We start from the raw sequence: 23698 nt of genomic DNA on the forward strand, positions 1-23698 counted from the left end.
GTTTGGGGACAACCCGATTCTGATACCCGATTCTGATACCCGGCCGCCCAGCGGCTCTCGGAATTGGCGGTAATCATCCCGAACAGCGTTTTGCCGAATGTCACATTTGGTTAAACTCCCTGGGTTGTCATGCGGCCAAGGTCGTATTGCATTTGATCGGATGATGTGCGCAGGAGAGTTAGCTACCACTACTACTACCCCAAAAGGACAAAAGAAAGAAGACATGATAGTATACTGTACGTAGTACCCTCTACGCGAATCTGTACCATATCGATGTGCGTGCGCTTGGTATATCTACAACTTGTAAAATCTAAAAGAAAAAAGAAAACTCCCCTATCCCATGCCGACGACTTGGCAGCAACCACTTACTACCTACTATTACTCCCCCTTTCCAAGCTTCTTATCCAGTTTCCTATACGAGTCCGGGTTCAGCACGCTGCACCGCGTATTCTCCAGCGCATACTCCCAGTCCTCCTCGTCAATTTCCCGCGCCGACTTCTTGCCCAGCATGAATTTCCTCAGCGCACACTCCGCCGCCTTGATGTGCAGGCCGCCGAGATCTGCGCCGCTAAAGTCCTTACAGCGCGGATCCAGGGCGACGGCTGCGAGCCTGGCGAACTCGGCATCGCTGGCGCTGGCGTGGGCAGTCTTGTAGATGGCACGGAGGATGTCTACGCGCTCTTCAGGGGTGGGGAGATCGACAAAGAGGCGGACGCTGAGGCGGCCCGGTCGGAGCATTGCGGCGTCGATCATGTCGGGCCTGTTGGTTGTGCCCATGACGTAGATCCCTGAGCGGTCTTGGGCTCCGTCAAGCTCTGTGAGTAGAGCGTTGACAACTCGGACGCCTGCATCGGTCGATGCGTTGTCTCGACGGGGTACGAGAGAATCGATTTCGTCAAAGAAGAGAATGCAGGGCGTTGAGGAACGAGCGCGCTGGAAGAGCTCTCGCACGGCCCGCTCGGACTCGCCAACGTATTTGTTCAACAGTTCGGGGCCGTTGATGAGGATAAAGGAGGCTTGTGCCTCGTTGGCAACGGCCTGCGCAACGAGTGTTTTACCACATCCAGGGGGGCCCCAGAGGAGCGCACCAGCAGGACGCCTGAGACCAAATTCCTGGTAGAGTTCCGGGTTCTTGATGGGACCAATGATGGACATGTGTAGCTGCTCGCGTACTTTTTCCAAGGCGCCGACCTGGTCCCAGGTGACGCTTGGGATCACAGTAAAGCCTTCTCTCCGGAGAGAGGGTGTGAAGCCCTTGATGGCAAGTCGGAAATCTTCGAGAGTCAAGGGCTCTATCGGCAACGTTGTAAATGAGGGCTGTCTCAGATCTAATGAAATGGTGTCTGACACATCCATATCGTCCCTGCGGGGAGGTTGGGTAAGGAGTTCCAGCTGCCGCCCCTCTGGATCCTCCGTATTGAAAATTCGCTCCTGAGCTGCCTGCTCCGCCAAGGTTGTGACAATGACCATGTCCGCGCCGACGAAACCATGAGTCATCTTTGCTACCTCTGCAAGGTCCAGGCTGTCGGATAGTTTCTTGTTTCGTGTTACCACTTTCAGGATGTCATGCCGAGCCTCCTGATCCGGCACTCTCATCTGGATTGATCTTTCGAATAGACCGGCTTCAAGCGCAACGGGATCAACATCGGTTAACCTTGATGTTGTCGCCATGGCAAGAACATTGGCTTGTTCTTGTTGAACTCTTTGCATCTGTCGTGTGATTTGGTTGAGCACCTTTCTACCGTGCTCGTTGTGATTGGTGCCTCCCGGCTTAGGAATGTGCCAATCTAGATCCTCTATTAAGACGATACTAGGGGCCAGGCCAATGGCCGTATCAAAGCCCTCAGCCAAGCTCTTTTCCACGCGCTCCGGATCTTCAAGACAGCCATTCAATGTTATTATAGGCACGTCGAGATTCGCCGCGACAGTACGGATAAGTGACCTTTTGCCTGTTCCTGGGGGACCGAACAAGAGCATTCCAGGTACTCTTCTCCAGCCATTTCCTTCGTAGAGCTCTGGACATTTGAGTAGGTATCTTGTTTGGCGAAGCAGGTGGCGATGCATTTCGCCAACACCTCCCAGCGGCAGTGGCTCTTCCAATTGCTCGACCTTGAAACGGGTAGACTTGGGCGACTTCTTTTGTATCGTCTTCTCTTGTTTTTCGGCTCTTGATACGTCTTTCACTGCGTCGCCGTTGATGGCTGCCTCGGTACCGGTATCAACACCGCTTGTTGCGCCGTCTTTGTCTTCACCGTCGGCTTGGATCCGTCGTTTCTTGGCCACAGGCTGCTCATTGATGGCTTGGGGCGCAGAGTCGACGTGCCAGTGCTTTGTCAATTGGCGATTCAGCAAGAATCGATCGTCGTCCACTTTTATCGACTCCATTTCCTCTATGACTGCTTCTGAATCTTCTGAATCCTCCAGTTCCTCCTTACGGAACTGTAGAACTCGGTCTATCGAGTCTTCGAGTGGGCGTTTCTTCTGCCTGCTAAGGCTCGAGTTGGATCGTTTGATGGCATCGTACGCAGCGCTGACGGTCTTGAACGGCTTGCCGTCATTGTTCTCTTCCATCTTCTTGATAATCTGATACACATCTCGATCAAGACCTTGGCGAAGGTTTAACCGGGACTTGAAATTCGGTGCCATGTTGCCTGCCGGCGGCGTTGTCGCCCTTTCTGATGGTAGGAATGAGTGTCGATCGATTGCTGGCGCAGAAAAATAAAAAATGCGCTGTCAAATCAACACGCAAAAGTACTGAAATTTAGTACCAGTGCTAGCCGCTTTTGACTACATGCAAAAAAGTATAATTCTTGTGCAGTAGCATTTGATTCGACGTATCTAGGACAAAAATTGGGAAAGTAAAAGAAGGTTGAAAAAAATTGAAGAATAAGAAATGAAAGCAAGCAAACATTATTGCTCCCATCGCAAAGACCTGTATCAGATTGTCGTTTACACCAGTCATCACCGCTTACCCAGTGTGTATCAGCACCTGTGCAAATATGGGGCCTAGTGAGATTCCCTATCATAATCCCTGCCTATCGATAAAGCTTTCGGCGCCACATGATACAGCGAGACAATGACGACAAGGACCCTCGTCATCCGCCGACCTCGTCCCTTGTTGCCTTTCTGCGACTTCATTCCCAGTCTGCGGGCTCACGGTCGATCAACGAAGAAACACACGGCCGAGTCCGTAGCATAGAAATCATTTCACAATGGGTGGCAAACAGAGCAAGATTACCGAGCAGGACAAGTACGAAGCATCATCACCGCCCTTGATGTGCCGCCTCCCCGCTAACGGAGAGAAACTGTAGGGCGATTCTGGATATGAAGATCCAGCGCGACAGGCTACACCAGTATCAGCGTCGCATCACCGTCCTGACAAATAAAGAGACTGAAATCGCCAAGCAGCTGCTCGCAAAAGGCGATAAAAAGCGCGCGCTGCTTGCGCTGCGGCGAAAGAAGTACCAAGAGTCGCTGTTATCGAAGACGGATGCGCAGCTGGAGCAGCTGGAGAAGCTGACGGCCAGCGTCGAGTTTGCGCAAATCCAGAAAGACGTGATATTTGGCCTGCAGCAGGGAACCAAAGTGCTGTCGGAGATTCACGCCGAGATGGGAGGCATTGAGCACGTGGAGAAGCTGATGGAGGAGAATGCGGAGGCGATTGCATACCAAAATGTATTTTTCACTTGTTTCTCCTTGTTGCGCGTTAAACATTCCCTTTCTCCATCCTTTCATCTCTCTTTTATACTGACTTTGCGCTACAGGAAATTAGCGAGATGCTCGGCACCCGTATCACGGCACAAGACGAAGAAGAGGTAGAAGACGAGCTCGCCGCGCTAGAAGCGGAGATGTCTGGCGTCAACCAGAAACTTCCCACAGTCCCGAACGCAAAGCTTCCAGTTTCGGAAAGGCCGGCAGAGCAAGAACAGGCGCAAGAGAGCAGACCAGAGAGACAGGCGATGCTGGCCTCTTAATTTGATATGAGATTTTCTTATGTCGGGCATTGGAGCATGATGATGATTATTAGACAATTTGGTTGAGGTTGGTTATATGCTTGATGATAGATGGCAACAACGACACCATAGCGAGCACGGGGAAGGCGTTTTGATGCTTCTTTTTCTTATTCGTTCATCTTCTCTTGTACACGCTGGTACATATTCTCTCTGCTTTATTTCTTATTTTATCTATTGTGGATGGAACTCACTCTGTAATGGAGTATTTATACCTTTTATACATTTAGCTGCCATATTTGGATACGAGCTTCTTCATGATTGACATGGCTCCTCCACGGTATCCTGACCCAAAAATCGCATAGTGGTTTAAATGATGGTATCTATAAGACATTTTTTTTTAACATCCTTACCTTTCCATATTTACTTGTATTCTGAGAGAGTTTTGCAATCTGGAAGCACTTACAACTCGTAGAGCGAGACCCGATCATCCCATTCCTCTGCGGGCTCTGCTTTTGGAACTAATTTCTCGTATTCTCTCCAAAAGGAGCTGCCGAAGCCTCCAAACATGTTCATGATTCCGAGCTCGTACTCTGAGTGGCCATAGACGCAGGAAGGATCAAAGACAACTTCTTCGCGACCACCTTTTCCAGCGATCTGGCCTGCTGAATGGTTTCCACTCCAGAGATCGCCGTGTATCACCACTGGCGTGATGTTCATCCGCTCATCCCCAACGAGTCGAGGGACGACCTCACTGGCAACTCTTTCTACCATGTCGACTGCATCACCATCCGGGCCGTGGTTTTTTACTATCCGCTTCATTATGTAACGTAACCGGTTTTCAGCGTAAAAGTCTGCCCAGGATGACTTCCAAGAGTTGTCCTGCTCTGTGTCTCCGCAACAAGTCGGGACGGGGAAGCCAAACATGGGATTATCAAAGCCCTCTGGGATAGGCGCAGGCGTTGTGTGGAGCTTGGCCAGCTTTGCGGCGAGGGAGATGCCCGAGCCCTTTGAGTCGGAGTAGCCCAGTTGGAGGTAATCCGTGGCGAGGAAATACCTGTTGGCTTGCTGCATGGGGCCATGGCAGTATGATTTGGGACAAAAGTTGGGGACGGCGTCGTGGATGGCGTTGAGGGAGGCATGTTCGCCTATATAAGTGAGAAGGGCGGGTGAGGGGCGTATTAGCAATACCGGGCCAGAGAGTGAGGATGAGAAATGAGAATTGAGAAATGAGAAATGAGAAATAAGTAAGTTTAACTACCTTGAAACATTATTCTGGCCCCCTCTCCGGAACCTGTCTTGACAAAGTAGTCAAAAGGCTGGCCATCTTTTGTGGTGGAGAGCCTGAAGGTGGATGAGAAGCCCGATCCGCTGGCGGAGGAGATGGTGGTGTGATGTTTGTCCAGGTTGAGTGCAGAGAGGATGGCGCTGTCGACAGAGGGCGACATAATAGAGCAGGTGAATAGAGAAGTGTGTAATTTGTAGATGATACGAAATGCAAATTTTAATTAATAATGGTATTTACGAGGAAATGCGAGTTTTGTTATTTCGGCAGATGCCTATTGAAATGAAGATGCCGTTTGGCACATGAGTGACGTCAACGTGCTTCTGCATGACTTCAGTGTAAATCACAGACAGCTAAGCGCTTCTGCGCAATTGCGGATGCGGCTAGGAAGGATGACTACGACAGTACAAGTCTAAAAAAAAAAACATCACAAAAGAAGATGAGGTGAATGAAAAGAGTAATGAGAAAAATAGTTCTGTATATTTATAGGAGATGCTATCAAAATCTAAAAAAAGGGGGTATTCCAAAATTCCATCGCTAACCAAATCGCAGATATCCGTGCACTATTATTATTACCGTCCCCATCTGTCCCTTTCAGCCCAAGTAATATGTTGTCCCCTATTTTTTCTCCAATGCGACGTGCTTTTTTTTTTTTCTTGCTTGCAGTTTCGTCCGGCCTGGCGCACCAAAGTGGGGCCGGGCGCCGACCCCGAACGATCGGGAAGTGCCGTTTTTTCTCGTTGGTGTTTTGCATTTGCTCGCTGAAATGGTGGGAAAACAGCAGAAAAATGAAAAACCGCTTCCAAGTGTATGCTTTTTTCTTTATGATCCATGTATTCGAAAAGTCCAGATCTATCGAATTTCTCTCAAAACATTTAAGAGAAGCGCTTGTATAGTATTCGCCGTTTTGTCAAAAAAACGGTGCTTGTTTTACTGCTTGCGCTCAACGTGGGAAGACGAAACCGAGCTCCTGGGGCTGACTGGTCGTGACGGGACAGGAGTACCGGCTTGAGAGCAGTCGGCCGATTTGGGGTAGTCGAGCTCGCAGGCGGGCTTGTTGTAGCAGTAGTGGCAGGTGCAGACGACGACGGGGTTGATGGGAGGGCGAGGAGTGCAGTGGCGAGCCCACCAGCTTTGTCCTTGAGAAGGCATAATGATTGTGGTTTCGAGTTGTCGATGAGAGTTGAGTGAGAGAGTGTGTGTGTGAGGGTCGTTGAGTAAAACCTCTTTTAGATGCGTTTCTTGCTGGCTTCGTTCGAGGGTATAAGAGAGAGAGTCTCAAGTCAGATCCTGCTCAGGGCAGTGTTTGATGTTTAAAAGGAAAGCTTGTCTATTGTTAGTGGGTTCTTGTCGATGAGTCAAAAGCAAAAAAAAAGTCGCAAGAAAACTGCGGAGATGGACAGGATATTATATATCTTCGACACACTAGAGTCCTATGGCATAATAATAGACACAGATATCGAAAATTCTCCTTCTTTCTCTTACACGCGGGCAATACCCGAACACTGCCGACAGGGCAGGCACACACGCCTCTCGCACACCCCCTTGCAGCTCGCTGATAGCTGATACAAAATGCGCCACCAGATCTCTCGGCGCTCCGTCGGTATTTCGCAATTGCGAACCAGCAGAACTCTCGGGTATAGCTTGGCCAATCACCACCCCGGCGCCAGAAGAGGTACGTTGCAGCATTAACAGATGAACAGCGAAACTGGCCTACAAGCAGCACAAAACAGATGGTACACGCTGTTAGAGCAGTACTTGGTCATTCAAAGTTCTTATCAAGGGCGCCGTCTATTTTTTTTCTTTCTCGTCTGCCCTAGCTTGGCGATCCACTGCGGCAGCTAGGGCTGAAAAGGGACTTTGCAAAAAATCGAAAAGAGTCAATGCTGCCCAATCTAGCGCCCAGTGGAAAGGCGCTGTGACTAAGCCGAGTCGCTAAACATGAAGATTAAGTAATTTCCTGCTGGCGATGAAGTAATGCTGCATGCTGCCCGCGCCCAAGATCTTCCAAGATTCCATCACACGCCCGTCGTCATTCCAAATCAATGCAGAGCGTTGAGAGCGTCGCTTAACTAACAGCGTCACATGGAATGAAAACGAAACAATGGCGGCGTCCCCGTTCTTGTCCATGGCAAATGCACAAAATACGGCACCCTGCAGTCCACACGCCTCACGCTTCTTCGATGGACCCCCCTGCAGGCACTGCCATTCATCCGAGACCGCAATAACCGAACGACTTCCGAACCACCGGGCTCAATGCACATCGCAATCCACGCTGGACTCTTGGCCTGTGGCATTCTAGACTGCTAACCGTGTACTCTCAAAACGCGCTCTCCTTTGACGGTCATTCCACAATCACCCGATTTCTTGATTGCTTCTGGAGCTGTCTGTGCCATGCTCTCCGTCATTTTCCGTAGATATGGGCACATATAATTGATGGATGCCTGCCGAAATGATTCTAGAGTCCTGGCAAAGACCGAAGTTTCAAACTTCTTATCGTTGTGAAACTCCACCGGCTGCTGACATGGCGTCTCCTTCTCCCTACAGCACGGCGAGTGCTTCGAATCGGAAAGGAAAGCTCTAATCAAATCAGATCATCCTCGCTTTATCGCCTAGAAACCTTACCGAGTATCTCCCCAACAAAGACGATCCCCGGAATCCTCAACTTCACTGCCCCCCTTGGCTGCAGCTTGGCAGAATTAAAAAGTTTTCTTTTTTCTTTTCCTTTGGTTCATCTACGACGCACAATACGTCGACATATGCTATTGAAAAAGCAACAAAATGCCTTGACCGCCGCATCATTCCCGGGTCCCCCCTTGCCCATTGGTTGATTTGCTCCTGTCGCCCCCCTCCTTCAAAAACAGACATTACAAGGAATCCATGCCTCCAGTCTTACGACTCTGTTACCGTCTAGATACCCAGGGTGAACTCAACACCAACGTCAATATCGCGAGCTAAAATTCAAACACTACCATCAGCAGGTGATTTTCTTTCCCTAAAATTATTCTTTCTTTGTTTTGCTTTTTGCTTTTTCTTTCTTTCTTTTTCTCAAATTTCGTCATAGTATTGGGCCGTAAACTTACCCAACTTGACAACCTTGGACAGTTGCACAGCCTTCTCGGCGGCGCTCTGCAGGTCATCAATAGAGAAGATCTTCAGACCAGACTCGTTGATGATCTGATGGGCAAGCTCGACGTTGGTACCCTGAAGACGGGCAATGATGGGAATCTTCAGGTTGAGGGTCTCGACAGTCTTGATGAGACCGTTGGCAATGGCGTCGCAACGGACAATACCGCCAAAGATGTTGACGAAGACGGCGGTGACCTTGGGGTCGCTAGTGATGAGCTCAAAGGCCTCCTTGATAGCGGCGGGAGTGGCACCACCACCAACATCAAGGAAGTTGGCGGGCTGACCGCCGTTCAGCTTGATGATGTCCATGGTGGCCATGGCCAGACCGGCGCCGTTGACAAGGCAGCCAATATCACCATCCAGCTTGATGAAGTTGAGGTTGGACTGAGCAGCACGGACCTCATCAGGGTCCTCCTGGGTGGTATCGCGCCACTCGAAAATCTCCTTCTGGCGGTAGTCGGCGTTGTCGTCGAAGCCAAACTTGGCGTCCATGCAGAGGACCTGGTGGTCTGAGGTCTCGGACAGGGGGTTGATCTCGATCTGGGTAGCATCCCGCTCGAGGAAGATCTTGTAGAGCTTCTGGATAGTGTCCTTGGCATCCTCAATGCACTGCTCGCTGAAGCCCAGGCCGGTGGCGATGCCGCGGGCAACGTCGTCGGTAACACCGGTGTTGATGTCGATGTAGGTCGTAGTGATGGCATCGGGCTGCTCCTTGGCAACAGTCTCGATATCGACACCTCCCTGAGAAGAGGAGACGATGACGGGGGTCTGGGAGGCTCGGTCCATCAGGATAGCCAGGTAGAACTCGCGACGAGCAAACTTGCGCTCGCAAATGTAGACAGCATTGCACAGACGGCCGTCGGCGCCGGTCTGCTTGGTGATGAGCTTGTGGCCAATCATCTGCTGAGCAAACATCTCGGCTTCGTGGGGAGAGTAGATGACGCGGACACCGCCCTTCAGGCCGTTGTCGAAGGTGCCCTTGCCTCGTCCACCAGCAAGGACCTGAGCCTTGATGACGAGGTCGCCAGAGCCAATGTCCTTGGCCACAGCCTTGGCCTCTGCGGCAGTCTTGGCAACGGCGCCCTTGGGGACACCAACGCCATACTGTTATTGTGAAAAAAATCGAAGTGCCGTGTCAGCCGGATGCTGCGCGGGAAGATGCCATCAAAGCATGTGAACAGGGTGAGGTGATTACCTTTCTCAGCAGGTCGGCGGACAGGTACTCGTGGATGCTGAGAGCTCTTCGCTGCTGGGCGATGCCAGGCAGTCTAACGGAGGGGGTGACGTGCAGCTGAAGGAAGCAAGAGCTCGGGTTAGATCCTCTGACGTTGTATTTTTGCATCCATCGAGGGGTTGAAAAAATGGGGAGCAGCTTTTGCGACGTTTGCGTACCTTTGCGGCGCTGAGGGCCGACGCCGCCGCGCGGCTGCGGCCAATGTTGAACATGATGATGGAAAGGGCTGGCGGCTGCCAAATTGAGTGGAGAGAGATGCAAGGAGAAGAAAGAGGGCGCGGAACGTCGAAGTCGACTCGACGAGACGTTTTTTGGAGGTTTTTTTTGGGCGGTTTGATGCTCAAGGCGCACAGCTCTCAATGCGGAAACCGCTTCCTGGCTGGCTCGGCCTAAGCTGTGGCAGGCGACGGGGGTACCCGAGTTTCGCCGACTGGTGGACCGGAACATTGTTGTGCCGGCCAAGCGGCGTGCCGAAGAGCCCTGTCAACTGCCGGGGGCCTGGGTACATGTACGGTATCTGTACGTTGATCTGTGCTGCTAACCTGGACAATGTTGCATTGAGAAACGCTTTGCATGCAAGTACTGTATACAAGTGTCAAACAAGCCAGTTGATGCAGATGGCTTTACTCATCGGCTTCAAACATCGGCTCAAGTCGCTGGTAATCCGCTGCTCTTTAATTTAAACAAGGCTGCGCTGCACTTGAGTAGGTAGGGCTAGTTAGTAATAGTTGTTGAAAGAATAGCCAGAATCCGGAAGTCTCGCTTGGCCCGGGCGTCCTGAGCACCACCTCGCATGTCATGTGTTGGTGCTATGTATCATCTATATTTTGCTCATCATTACAGTAATAGTAGTACTGAGATCATTTTGTCTGTTGTAAAAGAAAAAGAAAAGAAACGCTTGGTAGTTGCTCTTTTCACCACCTCTTCTGTAACGCTCTTATTGCATTTTCATCCCGTGTAGTAGCCACAAGAGGTACCCTGCAGCCACAATTACCATGCATGGTCCCAGATCCGATAGATTCACAAATCAGCTGTCTTCGATCCGACAGATCTGACCATCTCACCAGGCATCTCATAGGCTGACGCCACACATAAATCTAAACAAATGCCCATCAAATGTTTAACTTCGTACATTTGCACCACCCCAGTAGCCACATTACGGTCCAGCCACTCCATCAACAACTCCCCCATGCAGCCCCACTATGGCAGCCTCCATGTCCCTTACTTGAGAGCTCGTATATCAGCCATTCGCAATCGAGCTTCGAGCTGCTAGCTCCCTGACCTGATGCTACCGCCAATCGCAAATCCGCCTCCCCTTCGTCGACCAAGAGCTGCTTCTACCTATCTAGCTGCCGTCGCATTGGCTCGCATCATGGCTCGCCGTACGTGCTCTTGCGTTGATTTGCCGAGGCGTTCGCTCTGATATCAGTTTCGTCTTCCTTTCAAGTGCACCCTGATACAACGGTGTTGTTGGAACTTTTGGTTGTAGATGTTGGCTCTGTCATCCCAAGTCGCGCTATCCGTATGGTGCTCTGGAATACATGTTTGCGTGCCGTGATCTGCATGTTAGCTTGGCATGTCTGCCTCGAATGGACACCCTGGATGTGAAAAGCCCGCTGTTGTTCGCCATAATCAATAGCTGCAGCTCTTTAGCTTCTCTTTTCAGCAGTAAAAGACCGTGGGATTCTGTGCTGTCATGTCTGCTTCATATTTGTGTCTCTGTGCTAGGCACCGGCTTTTCCCCTGTCTGGAACCTTGACCCTTGAGCCTAGAATGGACTTCGTATTCTCTCCAATGAGAAGCTCAATAGCGAGCTGCTCTCTAGTCTTTACGGTCTAGCTTGAGAGCCCTTTCATGGCGTGGTTTGCGCGTTCTGGTCGCAATACTGGCCTCCTTAGCGTCGACTTATTTGTGTAACCTCGACGCATCTTCTTGAATAGGCGACCTGTGGCGTTGCTTGTTGTATCGTATATCTCTTTGCGCCCTCTCCAATCCCTTCCACTTTCCTTCTGCATTTCCTACTTTCCCCATGCATTCTTTTCTTTTCAGGCATGGCTTTCTCTCTACTTTGCTTACCAAGCCATACCCTGACAATTTTTATCTGTCTCATACCAGCCATCACCGTTCTAGTATGGCTCCGTCATCTTGCTTCAGACATCATAATTAAGAGAGCTGGCGGTGCCCGGGCGCCTGTATTAGCAGGCAATCTTCTATCCGGTAAGCCTATCCTTATGTACTCCATCATCTCTTCTACGTCCTCCTTTCTATTAGGAAGTATCGCCTAATCGCCATGACACAGCTTCTAAGCTGTACTATGAGATTGGCAAGAGTCAATATCACAATAGACTCGTCGATTGGTGCACCGGCCAGCTGGATAGCTTACCTCCTGGAAAAAGGACGTTTGCCGAGTTCAGTCTAACAGGCGCCAAGAGAGTCCTCATCACCCGAGAACCAGAACAAATCAAGGCGATCCTAGCAATAAATTTCTCCAACTTTGGCCATGGGCCCATGTGGCATAAACTATGGCATCCATTTCTTGGAGACGGCATCTTTGGTGTGGATGGACAGCTTTGGCACGATAGCCGCAGCATGATCAGACCAATATTCTCCAAAGACAGGCTGCGCAATTTGGCCATCTTTGATACCTGCACAGACAAACTGCTCTCCAAGATTCCCTCTTCTGGAGGCCCTGTTGACTTGAAGGACCTATTATATCGCTGGTCATTGGACACCACGACTGAGTTTCTGCTTGGAGAGAATGCGGGCAGCTTGGATTTGTAAGAACCTCTCATGTCGTATTGCTATTATGGAGTAACCTTCGCATGATTCAGTCGCAGTTTACCAACACTTCTTGCTCAGTCTAGATAACAAAGTTTTCAATGCGATACATACTGTCCAGCGTATGCAAATGTATATCTTTGTCCTCAAGTTAGTTCATCTACCATTGAGTTAACGCTATGAACAAGATCCTCAACTCATACACAATAGTCCCATTGCGCCATTGATCCCCAAAGGTGAATATTACCGAGCAATCAAAAGAATAGAGGAGTTCATCGAGCCAATCATTGCACGGACTCTGGCTATCTGCCCGACACAACTCCAACAACTATCCAAGTCTGACTTGGAATTCTCCTTTCTACACAGCATCGCCATCTACACTAAAGATCCCAAATTAATCCGAGACCAAATCATGTCTGTGCTGTTTGCCGGAAGGGACACCACGGCAGCAACCTTATCATGGGCAATGTACGAATTGTCAAATTATCCCCATATGTGGGCTAAACTGCGTAAAGAGATCTTGAATAAACTTGGGCCCCAGGCAGCGCCCACGTACGAGGTACTCAAAAATCTCACATATCTTAAAAAGGTCCTCAATGAGACCCTTCGGCTTCATCCAGCGACCCCCCTCAACATGCGCCAAGCTCTGGAGACCACAACCATCCCTGGGAGACCTGGCGAGGCTGACATTGTTCTTCTCAAGGGAGACAGTGTAACAATAAATGTGCTCAGCATGCACACTTGTGTGGATTTATACCCACTCACTTCTGAGAAATTTGCAGACTTGAAGATATTCAGCCCTGAGAGGTGGGAGCATTGGACACCCAAGCCTTGGACGTACATTCCATTCTCTGGAGGTCCTAGGATCTGCATCGGCCAGAATTTTGCCCTGACCGAAATGGCATTTTGCTGTGAGTTGAGCGCATCTGATACATTATCTTGGAGTGCAAATGAATTGGCTAATAGGAGCTTGTTCCTCCTCTCTTTAGTGGTGCGCCTTGCGCAGCAGTATGAAAGGATTGAGTATCGCGGTGATTGGGCAGCACAGAAGCTACAGGTAGATCTCATTGGGACACCTGCTTTGGGAGTTCCCATGGCATTGTACAAGCCTGGCGAGGTACCAGATCCGTCATTCAAGTATCATATTAATTAGAAAGTTGATTCCGAAAGCTATGTGCCTAACCCTATATCGTAAAAATAGCAATAAACGCCATATATAATTCGCTCTCATCACATCATTTGCAATCTCCTCAACCCGGGCCTCTACTACTCAAAACTGGACCAGACCGTCCCCAGCACCCTTCCCTTATCATCCAACTTGACCCCCTCGCCCCTCAATAGTTTCTTCTTTTCAGTAATCGTAATCCCTTCTCCATCTTTAGGCCAACTGCCTTTGAAGCCGCCTAAAGATCCTCCCGTCGCCACAACGCGATGACACGGCACCTCAGGCGCGAAGGGATTCCGCCGAAGCGCGTTGCCCACGGCTCGCGGCGACGTCCCCAGATATGCAGAAAGCAAGCCGTATGTAGTGACCCGTCCGCGGGGAATCTGGCACAGCGCCGTCCACACGCGCTTCTCAAAATCCGTGCGCTGGCTTTCCGCTATACGAAGGAGCTGTGGCTGCATGTCTGCGGGGATGGATGCTGGCTTGTTGATGATGGCTGCGACGCTGAGAGTTCTGGGTGTATGCTTGGTTGTCTTTCGGATTTTGGAAGTTGATGATGCTTTTGTGGCGGTGGTTAAGGCCAATTTGCGTTTTTGGATGGTGGGTGCCATGTTTATTGCTGGTAAGAGGATGTCACTAGGTAGTTGTTTGATGGACTTGGAATTCTGGATGAAGGGTATGATATAAGTAACTGCTGGGATACGATTCAACTTTTTCCAATATTTGAGGATGTTGAGGTTATATTTTTCGGGTGGAATAGAGATGATCTCAAAACGGGCAGTAAGTGCGAACACGCAAATATATATTCACACAGACATAGGCAACATGCCCAGCCACGCTTTGACAGCTTTACGCAACAATTCATTGGTGTCGCCATATTGATAGCAACACCCAGCTTGGCGCCTGGTCACGTGACATTGCTCTAGAATTGCGGTGACATCAGCGGCACGGCTTGAAGGATGGCCTTGCTCCTGATATAGCGCAGAATGCTCGATTATGGCAGGTCCTTAGTCATTATGGCTTTGAGGACAATTTGGAATAAGCTGCTCTGTGACTCAAAGTTGCTGCCGTCAATTCTGCGTGCTGATGCAAAATACAGAAGTGCTATCATCCTATTATTAATCGTGGGTGGCTCATATCTCACGTCGTTTTTCATTCCAGCTAGATTGTTCATAAAAATGTATTTTAAGATGTATTTGATCAAGGACAGTGTGTGCCTCTAACCTAACGCCGGTATCATTGCCCCGTAATACTATTGCCTATTTGTTCCCGTGATTGTAACGTTCTTGCTTCAACACTATTAAAGTAAAACCCATATGTGGATTGGCTAAGCAGGTCTCTCTTACGAGGATCTTGCTTGGTAATAATCTTTTCTCTAAACATCGCCATCGTACAATTCCTTTGTATTCTGTCTCGGCATCCGCCTCGGTATCTGGTCGTTGGGATCGTCGTTTAGATCTTCTCAATCTTCTCTCAGACCATAAATGACTCTCCGCAGCCACATTGCTCCTCTGTTACCAGTTAGTCATCGGTATACCAAAAGAAACTCAATCAATTGCACGATATGCAGGAGACCACATACTGATGTTGGGGTTCTTAAACACAAACTTCTGACTCAGTTTGTCCTCTGCCCAGTCCATCTCGGTACCAATAATGCTGAAAAGTGCCTTGCTATCGATCAGGACCTTGACACCATCTTGCTCCACAGTCTCATCGAAAGCGCCAGGCTTATCGACGTATTCCAGGTGGTAGGCCAGCCCGCTGCAGCCCCGGTTTCGTACACCGACCTTGATCAGCTTCGGGTCGGGTTGATTGAGCAGCGCGCGCAGCTGGTCAACAGCAGCGGGTGTGAGCTTCATAGCCGCCTTGCGAGGTCGGAGCTTGGAACGGGGCCGTGTGGCGGGCTTTGCGCTTGGTGTATTGGTTTCGGTGGCCTTGGGGGTTGTAGGCGCTGTTGATGTTGCTGGAGAAGGCTTTGGCTGTGATTGGACCTGAGGCGCGGCGGTCGGCTTGGGTGCAGCGTCATGCTGCAGGGGCGGCCGTGTCTCGTGGACACGAGGTAAAGCTTCTGGCTGGGCGATGGAGACCTTGGAGATGTCGTCGCTCCTAGGAGGTTCGGGGATCTTGGATGGCAAAGGGTAAGAGTGGTAGGCAAAGCCGGCTACTCTGGAGCCGCACAAGTGGCGGAAAGAAGAGCGGCTCAGGCGCAGCGCAGCGCGGCCGGTAGAGTAAGAGACGTTCATCATTGTATCATAAAAATGCAGTGCGGACGCAGTGCATGCTGGTGTACAGCGTCAAAAGGGTTGAGGCTTCAGGCTTTGGAGGCTCGAGGTGGGGAGGGTAGATGCGGGTGTTAGAAATCAATTTCTCGGCTCAGCTCCAGGGACCGCGGAAATCGATCATGTCATGGTCGTTCTACGAGATGTACTCCAGTACCTATTGTCCCCGGATTCAGCCGAGCCAATGAGCGCTCGAGAATTAGTCAGTGGCTGAGGGAAAACAGCGGAATAGCCATTTTTGGGCAGTTGCTAGCCTATGCCGAGGGGAATTTCTCCTAGGAGAAAGCCCTGTCCTAGCAGCTACCAAGGTACCTGACTAGAATTTCCATTTGCGTACTCCGTATACTATGAGATGATATGGGCTTTTGAATAATATCTCTTCGATGCAAAAAAAAAAAAAAAAAAAAAACAAAAAAAAAAAATTGAGAAGAAGAAGAAAGCGACAGTTTATAGATTCTAGATTCCACAAACAGCGATGCGACCGCATCTTGCCCTTTACTACGAAAGATCTACTAGGTATGCAGACAAGCTAACCATTAGGGGGGACTTTATGCTTCGTAAATTAACTACCAGTCAGCTACCTATAGGTAGGGACTCTTGGAAATATTTTACAATATTGATATCTTCTCTCTACCTTTTCAAATACTCAGCAGGAGTCTCATGAATTCGTTGAAGCTACTAGCGATGCAGAGTGTTGACGTGGTAAAGAATGAAGACAGAAATGCTGTTTACAACGGACTCAGTAACGCCACTCCAGCGGCCAAGTCAAAAAGAGAAGCGGCCTGTTGAAGCCATTGTTCATTTTGTCAGGATTATTGCTCGAGGAAAAATAAATAAAAAAATCCTGCATAATGAGCGCAAACATAGCGCCGTGAATGGCTGGACGGCACAAAAATTGAAATGAGAGCTAATTATACCACTGCACCTGGCTTTGGTGACGATAAATGAAGAACGTAGTGTATTGTGAAGAATGGTGACGCACACTATCAGCGAGAAATTCCGATTTCAGAGCACCTTGAGCCACTAAGCTAAATCTTGATCTTAAATAGCCTCCAAGATGCGTATGAGTCAATGCTGGCCTAGTAAATCTATCTAAATGCGATCCACTGTCCAATTTGACCAAGACTATCCGGTTTGATCAAAGGTACCTACCGTAGTTGGATAATGAACCAATCTCGTCTAGACATATAAGACGAGCTCCTACCTTGGCTTTGTACATGAACTTGGAGCATGCCATAAGCTAGCTGCTGAGCTCCTTATGGGATATGTAGAGTAATAACACAAAGTCAATACCCAAAAAGCCCTCTCGATGCCATTTCCCCTGTTCTTCGTTCTCATGCTCATACACGAAGCGTTGACACGGTTGCTTTGGCCTTGATACGCATTCTACGCGGTACATGTAGATTGCAGACGCATGGGCATGAAGAGAGAGGCTAGACTGCTTATGACCATTGGCGCACTAGAATGTGTCCATTATTCTGGCAAAATAGTTGACGATACTCAATTTGACTCAGTGTCTAGATCTCTGTTTGGCGCCCTCTAGACCGTTTCCATCTAGTCGTTACATTAGCTGTAGAAAGCGATTTGAGCTAATCTTAGCACGGATGCGATCTTCAGGGCTGGTAGCGGGCGATGTGTCGCTGGCGTGGCATACTAATCATAGAAGAAGATGATTTCTTGGTAAATGTCAATTCAGAGTAGATCTTGTAAATAGTCTTGGAATCCTGGGCTTCTCTGTATTGGCAAGGGAAAGAATGAGCATAAAGAGCCATTCGAGTCAACAGTTTATATGCAGCCGCCGCTTAAGCCCAAAAGAGGCAACTGAGAATGTAGGAATATAAAAAAGCACTAGTTAGATTCAAATCCTCAATCAAAGATGATTGCTATAAGTGTAGAGCGAAGTGTAAAAAAAGGAGGCTCCAAAGAAGTGATTACGGGGAACGGGATTCTAAGTCAAGACACTGAAAACACTTTCTTTACTACGATCACTCCTTTTCTTTTCTTTTCTTTACCTTCCCTTTTATAAAAAGAAACATAGTACTTTAATAGCTTGAATTCTTCATCGAGTATGGTACTTTACAGTTAACAATGCTTTTTTGTCTCCTGTAAATAGAATGAACAAGAGACTGCGGCATCCTCTGAGATCAAAGACGATTTGCTGCGGAGTCTCGTATGAAACACATTAGGAAACTGTCCGTCAATCAAATCTCAAGGCACTTTGGCCGAGTGGTCTAAGGCGCCGTGTTCAGGTGTTGCTGTTCTCAGCTCACTAGTTTCGCGGTCTAGAAATAGGCGAGGGTTCGAATCCCTCAGGTGTCATATCTTTTTTTTAAATTTGGGTTTAAAATTTTTTAACCTTTTAGCTTTCCCCCTATTATTTAGACTAGTTCATAGCTACTGCCACTAACCCTTATTTTTTTTTTTTCTGTTCTCCCTTATTCCCATAAAAAATTCTATTCTCATAAAGCGCGTCCAAACTGCCAAGAGCTGCCAAGGACTTTTCCGTCATCCAAGGCAAGGGCAATGTCGATGGAAATATTGCCGGCGACACTGCCGGAACAGATGGCCAAGACGGCCCAGCCCGGCATCGTGTTTCTCCTTGGCAGAGCGCCGCGCTTCTTGGCTACACGTTTTCTTTGCCGAGCATCACCGCTTACTCTGCGCTAGCAATACGCGTTCGGGCAATTTGCCACACAGCGCTACGGAGATAAAGATTGCTTAGGCAAGCTTGGTGGTGCTAGCATCAAATATGGAGCGCCTAGCGCGTGCTAGAGCAGTGCCCTCGGCTGATGCTGGTGGGACCAGGGGCTTTGGCGCGCTATACGAGGGACTGGCGCGGCACTACTTTATCCGCATCAGAGAATTTTTTTTATGCATAGAAGCGTTCGAGAAGCTAAGCAGCAGCTTTTGCAGCAGCAATGTTTCCACACCACTCCATTCTGAGGTGGCAACGGGAGGCAAGAGTCAGGTCATGAAGTCCTTATCAGTGGGTGGGGGTCATCTTGATGCTTGCCGTACAATGCTAAGTTTGCTTGATAATGATTCATTATATACTAATACTACATAATACACTTGGTATCTACAACTACTCCATTAGAGAACTCCACCCTCGCACCCATCCATTAGTTAGCTCCCTCGTACTCGACCTCCTTTGCCGGAGGAACAGTTGGCTGTTCGCGGTCAAGCTCAAATGACTCATCTTCAATCTTGTCGTAGTGGTGGAAGAGGAAGAAGAAGATGATGGCAACGATGAAACTGGCGGCAGAAACACCAGTGTACATCCAGACGAACTCGGGGTCCTTGGAAACGGAGACAAGGGCCTCAGAGATGGCAGAGCCGAAGGCATTGGTGAAGAGGTACAGACTCTGGACGAAAGACTTCATGGTGGGAGGAGCCTTGGTGTAGGCGTACTCGAGACCAGTGACAGAAATGAAGATTTCGGCAAGACCGACAAAGACGTAAGCGGGCGCCTGAACAGCAATGTGCACGTTGTTGGGCAGGGTCTCGCCGTTCACTGTGGCAGCAGGGCAGTTGAGGGGATCCTTGTAGCAAGGGCCAGCATTGTAGATGAGGTGCTGGACGATGGCGGCATAGCCCAGGCAGAGAGAGGTAAAGATGAAACCCAGGGTGATTCGAGCAATGGGGCGAATGTTGATGCCAGCCTTGCGGAGCGTGGGGTAGACGAAAATGTCAAGGATGGGGGTGAAGATGAGAATGGAGATGGGATCGAAGTTCTGCATGAAATCGTTGGGCATGCCGTGGCCGTTCATCTGACCAGCCTGGGTGACGAAGTTGGTGGAGAACTGGCCATAACCAACCCAGAAGACGGGGTCTAGATATAAATTATTAGTCAAAGGTTTTCGTCACGAGAGACAGTAGTTGTCCAACAGAAAACTTACAGAAAACGAAGACCTTGCAAGCACGGATAGCACGCTTGAGCTCCTCAACGAAGTGGTCGTTCCAGTTAACCGGCTTTGTCTTGCCGTTGGCTTCACGCCATGAAGGCTTGGCAGCGTCCATGTTGCGAGACATGATCATCAAACCAATGGCCTTGAAAGCATCGGTGATGATGGAGCCCTGCGGCGGGTGGATGATGTATGACTTGCGGCGGATAACGAGAATGGCGATACTGAAGTTGAACATGATGAAGCACATGAGGAAGGCAGTCCAGAAGCCGCAGTACTTCTCCATGAAGGGGGTGGCGATCAGGGACAGAGAACCCAGGTTGATACACCAATAGAAGATCATGTAGATGCGCTGGTAGGTGATGGCAGGGTCAATGATGATTCGCTCGCCGTCCTTTTCGGTTCGGATGGCCATGGTTCGGCGCTGGTACTGATCGGCAATCAGGGGGGCGATGTTGGACTTGATACCACCCGTGCCGGCACCGATGATGATGATGGAGACAATGTAGCCAGGCAGACCGGCTCCGTGGGCAATAGAAACGGGCAGAGAGGTAGTCCAGAGGATAACAAGACCAACCCAGTAGACGCAGCAGAAGAGCATGATAGTCTTGTACTTGCCGAGATACTGATCAGAGATGATGGCACCGAGAATAGGAGTAACTGTGCACCAAAAAATGCCGAATTAGCCAACATTGCTCTTTGGGAAGCCAGTCACGCGACCAGCAGATAGGTAGGCAGAGCTAGTAATACATACCATAGCAGAACCATTGGAAGAACAGGTTCAGACCAGTGGCGGCCTGGCCACCCATGCCCAATCCAGGAGAGTCGGTGGTGATGTGAGGACCATTGCTGATGTAGTTCTGGAAAAGACCAGAGGCACCATAGTAGGTGAAACGCTCTGTCAGTTCGACAATGGCGATGAGGAAGGCCGAGGCAGGCAAGTTCTCGCCAATACGGCGCAGAGTCCGCTTCTCATACTCGCTGGGCTCCTCGCCGTCAGGAGTGGGACCGGCCTCAGCACCATCTGCTGAGAGAGTGGTGAAGTCCTTCTTCTCATCAGGGTCGGCGGCAATGAAGCCTCCGGCGAGATCGTGAGTCTCGCCGTGGTGAGTACGCTCGTTGAACTCCTCGTGGAGCCTGGTTGGGTGGGATATGTAAGCATATGAATTCGGCATAGAGAGGAGCGAGAAGAAAATTCTTCAGCTCCCTGTTCGAGACTTACTCAGCAGCGGTGTCTTCGTGGTTGTTGGCCATATTTGCGATCCGACTGTTGTCTAGTTACAGACCCAAGGCAAGTCCCTTCGAAAGACGACAAGACAAGCCAGGAAGTGAGCGAGGGAACAACAAGGGAGAAGAGGGAGGGAAAGGAAGAAGCGCATGCGGCGGGATGCTATGATTTAAAGAAATCAGGCTACGAAGGATAGTCCAGTCCACTCTCCATCGCCAGTCTCCATTGCAACGTTGTCCACCCAGCTTCTGCTATCAGGATGGGGGGCATGTGAGTTTGCCCCAGGAGCATTTGCACTAGCCACGCTGTGGTGGCCTCGCTTGTCGCCTCTTCCCCACGGGCCATCAGTTCCAGAAGTTACACCACGCGGCGAGCTCGCTCTCTTGGGTGTTGAGCCGATGGCATCGCTCGTCATAGAGAGAGCCGCGCTGGGCCGCGATTCGTACGCTGAGATCCGGTCCCTCGCTCGCTGGCGCCATCCACGGTACATTCCTGGCTGCGATGGCTGAGCTACGCCCCAAAGCAGCCGGCTGGTGGCCAGGGGGCCCCTGTTCTGGAACTTTTTGTCGTCGCTCTCACTCTCACGTTCTGAGATCGAGTCCACTTGGAAGGCCCGAAACGAATAGGAGCGCGCGACGGCGTCTGCCAAGAAAACATGGCAACTCCGTGGTGCGGTCGCTCCAAGCCACCGGCATGCGGCGTGCCGATTTGTAGCGGGTCGGCAAATCGACGCAGCGCAATTTGCTAGCCGCAGCTCTTGGTTAGTCGGGGCTGGAAATTGCCCGGACATGGACGCGCGCGCACGGCGAGGGCAAAATGTGGCTTGCCAAGGGGCCTTTTCGCCTCTGGGGCCTCATGCACCGAGGCCTGCGGATAGCGCAGGGGATTTCCTAGCGCCCCCGCCGGGCCAGCTGCTGGGGCGAATCAGGGCGAGGATGCGGCACCCAGATGCGCGTTTTTGGCATAAACTAGCCACGGGCTGAGGAGGAAGAAAAAGAAGCATGCGCAAAACTCAAACCCCAATAAGCGTATTCGCAGTGCCGCGGGCGTTGCATCTAGGCTGAAAAAAAAGGAAGAAAAAAAAAATTTGCATGATTCGTGCCTGAGGAGACGATCACGTGTTTGCTGCCACATACCTGCTGCTACGGGCAGGAGCAACGCCCGTTGCTGGTAGCATCGCCAAATGCTACGTAGAGCCCATACTACTGTTACTACTACTACTGTATAGGTAAATGGGCACATCGCCAAGACGCTTTGCCAGAGAGGGCGCGCGCGCAGTTGATCGATCATGACACATCACAGACGCGCAAGAAACCCCAGCTAGGCCGTTCAGGGCCGCAGCAGTTCCCGTTCTGAGCATGGCCCGACGGGGATTAATTAAACCAGGCCCGGGCGTACTCCAAACATGATTACTGCATGGCTGCAGCAGCATAACTGCGTCGAAATGAAGCTTAAGATAAGGACGTGCCCAATGTCCGGAATACGACTCTGTCGCAGCGAGCATTGAGACGGCTGATGGCGCGCCTCGACGCTCTAACGCTCTAACGCCGTAACGCCGCAGACCGCCAAAGCACCGAGTCATTCATCCGTCGGGGGGCATCGGGCGGCGGTTGCCTGAGCAAGTATTCGGTACCCGGTGTCTCCCGTCCTTTTGGCACGCATCCGTGTATCGCATACAGCTCCAGGCCGTCTGTCAGGTTTCTCAGCCTCTCGCACTGATATGTGACGGTGGCTTTCCTCACCATCCAGCCGCACCACCGCCCACCATTAATCGCTCAAACAACAGGTGCTAGCACGAGCACTACTGGTGATGCTAATAATACTCCCCTCGTGCTGTCCTGCCTGGGTGCGGATTAGTGCCAGGCACCACCGTTGCATGCAGAATCGAGTGGTAGCACTTCGCTTGTACATGGCCATATATCACTGCTCATATTATGATCAGCCTTCTGGACTCTTCCCCAAGCATTGGCAGCAAAATACCCTTGGTTGGTGGAAGGCTATATCTGCTAGTAGTGGCTGATCGTCACTAAATCGTCTCGTATTCAGCGTATATGTAGCATCAATGACTGCACTCTGTCATGGTTGGCCTCGACGGCTAATCGGCGCTCTCGGGAACAAGGGGCTGCGGAGAGCTTGGGGAACTTTTTGTTTTTCTCCTCTATCTGTGCGCAACCTTTATCACGGCCTCCACATGCGTGCGAGATAATGCGGAGGGCTGGAATTAAGGGTTCTGGGGTTGAATTGTATTATGTACGAGAAACTGTGGAAAACCACGGTTGATGATCTGATGGTGTGGCATTGGCCAGTCCGCGCAGAGTTTTGTGGGACGGTGACATGGCCCGATGCCAGCGAAGAAAACGCAGCTGATTAAGCCAGATCCAGTAAGGCTGCGCAAATGGCATGAACATGAGCACCTGCATATATGAGGCTGCCTCCTATTGCTGTACACCGGGGCCATCTCATTTAAACGAGGTCACATCGGTTGGCCGCGATGATCTGGATGATTCGGTGGTATCCTGTTTGAGCAAAGTCCCCTTGTTTCATCGAATCGAAGCCATCTAGGCTGAAGAAAATCATGCGGTTGGATCAGGCGTATCTCACTTAGAACAGATTTGCTAAAATTAACCGAGACCACCTAGAAGAATGAGGGTCGGCTAGTTTGACCCGAGCTGTTCAGCTTGAACAAAGCCGTCTTGCTGACCTGAGACGGTTGGGATTGACCAGTATTACTTGGTGCGGACAAGC

General features: G+C 50.2%; 10 protein-coding genes and 1 non-coding gene across 13 annotated transcripts; 3 read left to right on the forward strand and 8 right to left on the reverse strand.

Annotated features, from left to right (window-relative positions):
• Window positions 1–25: 25 nt before the first annotated feature.
• TrAFT101_007381 (uncharacterized protein) lies at window positions 26–3462 on the reverse strand. The gene has a single exon (XM_024901106.2). The coding sequence runs from the start codon at window positions 2644–2646 to the stop codon at window positions 379–381; it is 2268 nt and encodes a 755-aa protein (XP_024756423.1). The 5' UTR covers window positions 2647–3462; the 3' UTR covers window positions 26–378.
• On the forward strand, window positions 3213–3974 carry TrAFT101_007382 (uncharacterized protein; the record flags this gene model as incomplete). The annotated part of the gene is made up of 3 exons (XM_024907017.1): window positions 3213–3250; window positions 3312–3675; window positions 3765–3974. The coding sequence occupies 3 exons, from the start codon at window positions 3213–3215 to the stop codon at window positions 3972–3974; spliced, it is 612 nt and encodes a 203-aa protein (XP_024756422.1).
• Window positions 3975–4098: 124 nt separating this feature from the next.
• Window positions 4099–5495, reverse strand: TrAFT101_007383 (uncharacterized protein). 3 transcript variants are annotated; one of them, XM_024908808.2, is made up of 3 exons: window positions 5212–5495; window positions 4417–5098; window positions 4099–4333 (listed from the first exon to the last, which is right to left on the reverse strand). In XM_024908808.2, the coding sequence occupies exons 1-3, from the start codon at window positions 5396–5398 to the stop codon at window positions 4237–4239; spliced, it is 966 nt and encodes a 321-aa protein (XP_024756421.2). In that variant the 5' UTR covers window positions 5399–5495; the 3' UTR covers window positions 4099–4236. The 3 variants fall into 3 exon arrangements, with proteins under 3 accessions (XP_024756421.2, XP_065984143.1, XP_065984142.1); XM_066128029.1 differs by having other exon boundaries at window positions 4099–5098; XM_066128028.1 differs by having other exon boundaries at window positions 4417–5281.
• Window positions 5496–6025: 530 nt separating this feature from the next.
• On the reverse strand, window positions 6026–6401 carry TrAFT101_007384 (uncharacterized protein). Its single transcript, XM_024910223.2, has one exon. It carries the CDS (start codon window positions 6385–6387, stop codon window positions 6166–6168), a length of 222 nt encoding a protein of 73 aa, XP_024756420.1. The 5' UTR covers window positions 6388–6401; the 3' UTR covers window positions 6026–6165.
• A 1524-nt stretch (window positions 6402–7925) lies between these two features.
• TCA9 (Succinate--CoA ligase [ADP-forming] subunit beta, mitochondrial) lies at window positions 7926–9961 on the reverse strand. The gene is made up of 4 exons (XM_066128030.1): window positions 9757–9961; window positions 9560–9655; window positions 8319–9468; window positions 7926–8189 (listed from the first exon to the last, which is right to left on the reverse strand). Exons 1-4 carry the CDS (start codon window positions 9808–9810, stop codon window positions 8146–8148), a joined length of 1344 nt encoding a protein of 447 aa, XP_065984144.1. The 5' UTR covers window positions 9811–9961; the 3' UTR covers window positions 7926–8145.
• A 1009-nt stretch (window positions 9962–10970) lies between these two features.
• On the forward strand, window positions 10971–13529 carry TrAFT101_007386 (uncharacterized protein; the record flags this gene model as incomplete). Its single annotated transcript, XM_066128031.1, has 5 exons — window positions 10971–10980; window positions 11714–11815; window positions 11898–12375; window positions 12587–13287; window positions 13366–13529. 5 exons carry the CDS (start codon window positions 10971–10973, stop codon window positions 13527–13529), a joined length of 1455 nt encoding a protein of 484 aa, XP_065984145.1.
• Window positions 13494–14372, reverse strand: TrAFT101_007387 (uncharacterized protein). Its single transcript, XM_024908806.2, has one exon. The coding sequence runs from the start codon at window positions 14150–14152 to the stop codon at window positions 13643–13645; it is 510 nt and encodes a 169-aa protein (XP_024756417.2). The 5' UTR covers window positions 14153–14372; the 3' UTR covers window positions 13494–13642.
• Window positions 14373–14707: 335 nt separating this feature from the next.
• On the reverse strand, window positions 14708–15885 carry TrAFT101_007388 (uncharacterized protein). The gene is made up of 2 exons (XM_024902789.2): window positions 15124–15885; window positions 14708–15052 (listed from the first exon to the last, which is right to left on the reverse strand). The coding sequence occupies exons 1-2, from the start codon at window positions 15785–15787 to the stop codon at window positions 15015–15017; spliced, it is 702 nt and encodes a 233-aa protein (XP_024756416.2). The 5' UTR covers window positions 15788–15885; the 3' UTR covers window positions 14708–15014.
• Window positions 15886–18032: 2147 nt separating this feature from the next.
• TrAFT101_007389 lies at window positions 18033–18139 on the forward strand. The gene has a single exon. It is a non-coding gene; the product is annotated as a tRNA-Leu (tRNA).
• Window positions 18140–18942: 803 nt separating this feature from the next.
• On the reverse strand, window positions 18943–20979 carry TrAFT101_007390 (uncharacterized protein; the record flags this gene model as incomplete). Its single annotated transcript, XM_024901110.2, has 4 exons — window positions 18943–19652; window positions 19720–20385; window positions 20480–20862; window positions 20948–20979. The coding sequence occupies 4 exons, from the start codon at window positions 20977–20979 to the stop codon at window positions 18943–18945; spliced, it is 1791 nt and encodes a 596-aa protein (XP_024756413.1).
• Window positions 20980–21131: 152 nt separating this feature from the next.
• On the reverse strand, window positions 21132–21743 carry TrAFT101_007391 (uncharacterized protein; the record flags this gene model as incomplete). The annotated part of the gene is made up of 1 exon (XM_024904428.2): window positions 21132–21743. The coding sequence occupies one exon, from the start codon at window positions 21741–21743 to the stop codon at window positions 21132–21134; it is 612 nt and encodes a 203-aa protein (XP_024756412.2).
• Between the last annotated feature and the right edge of the window lie 1955 nt (window positions 21744–23698).

This window comes from Trichoderma asperellum, chromosome 4, assembly GCF_020647865.1.
Source record: "Trichoderma asperellum chromosome 4, complete sequence".
NCBI lineage: Eukaryota > Fungi > Ascomycota > Sordariomycetes > Hypocreales > Hypocreaceae > Trichoderma > Trichoderma asperellum.

Coding starts and splice junctions, on each gene's coding strand:
- TrAFT101_007381 (XM_024901106.2), bottom strand. CDS start 2,646: ATGGCACCGAATTTCAAGTCCCGGTTAAACCTTCGCCAAGGTCTTGAT.
- TrAFT101_007383 (XM_024908808.2), bottom strand. CDS start 5,398: ATGTCGCCCTCTGTCGACAGCGCCATCCTCTCTGCACTCAACCTGGAC. Junction 5,099..5,211: donor GGCCAGAATAATGTTTCAAG/GTAGTTAAACTT, acceptor TCACTTATATAG/GCGAACATGCCTCCCTCAAC. Junction 4,334..4,416: donor CGGGTCTCGCTCTACGAGTT/GTAAGTGCTTCC, acceptor AATGTCTTATAG/ATACCATCATTTAAACCACT.
- TrAFT101_007384 (XM_024910223.2), bottom strand. CDS start 6,387: ATGCCTTCTCAAGGACAAAGCTGGTGGGCTCGCCACTGCACTCCTCGC.
- TCA9 (XM_066128030.1), bottom strand. CDS start 9,810: ATGTTCAACATTGGCCGCAGCCGCGCGGCGGCGTCGGCCCTCAGCGCC. Junction 9,469..9,559: donor CCGCCGACCTGCTGAGAAAG/GTAATCACCTCA, acceptor TCACAATAACAG/TATGGCGTTGGTGTCCCCAA. Junction 8,190..8,318: donor GTCCAAGGTTGTCAAGTTGG/GTAAGTTTACGG, acceptor TTTGAATTTTAG/CTCGCGATATTGACGTTGGT.
- TrAFT101_007387 (XM_024908806.2), bottom strand. CDS start 14,152: ATGGCACCCACCATCCAAAAACGCAAATTGGCCTTAACCACCGCCACA.
- TrAFT101_007388 (XM_024902789.2), bottom strand. CDS start 15,787: ATGATGAACGTCTCTTACTCTACCGGCCGCGCTGCGCTGCGCCTGAGC. Junction 15,053..15,123: donor GTTTAAGAACCCCAACATCA/GTATGTGGTCTC, acceptor AACTGGTAACAG/AGGAGCAATGTGGCTGCGGA.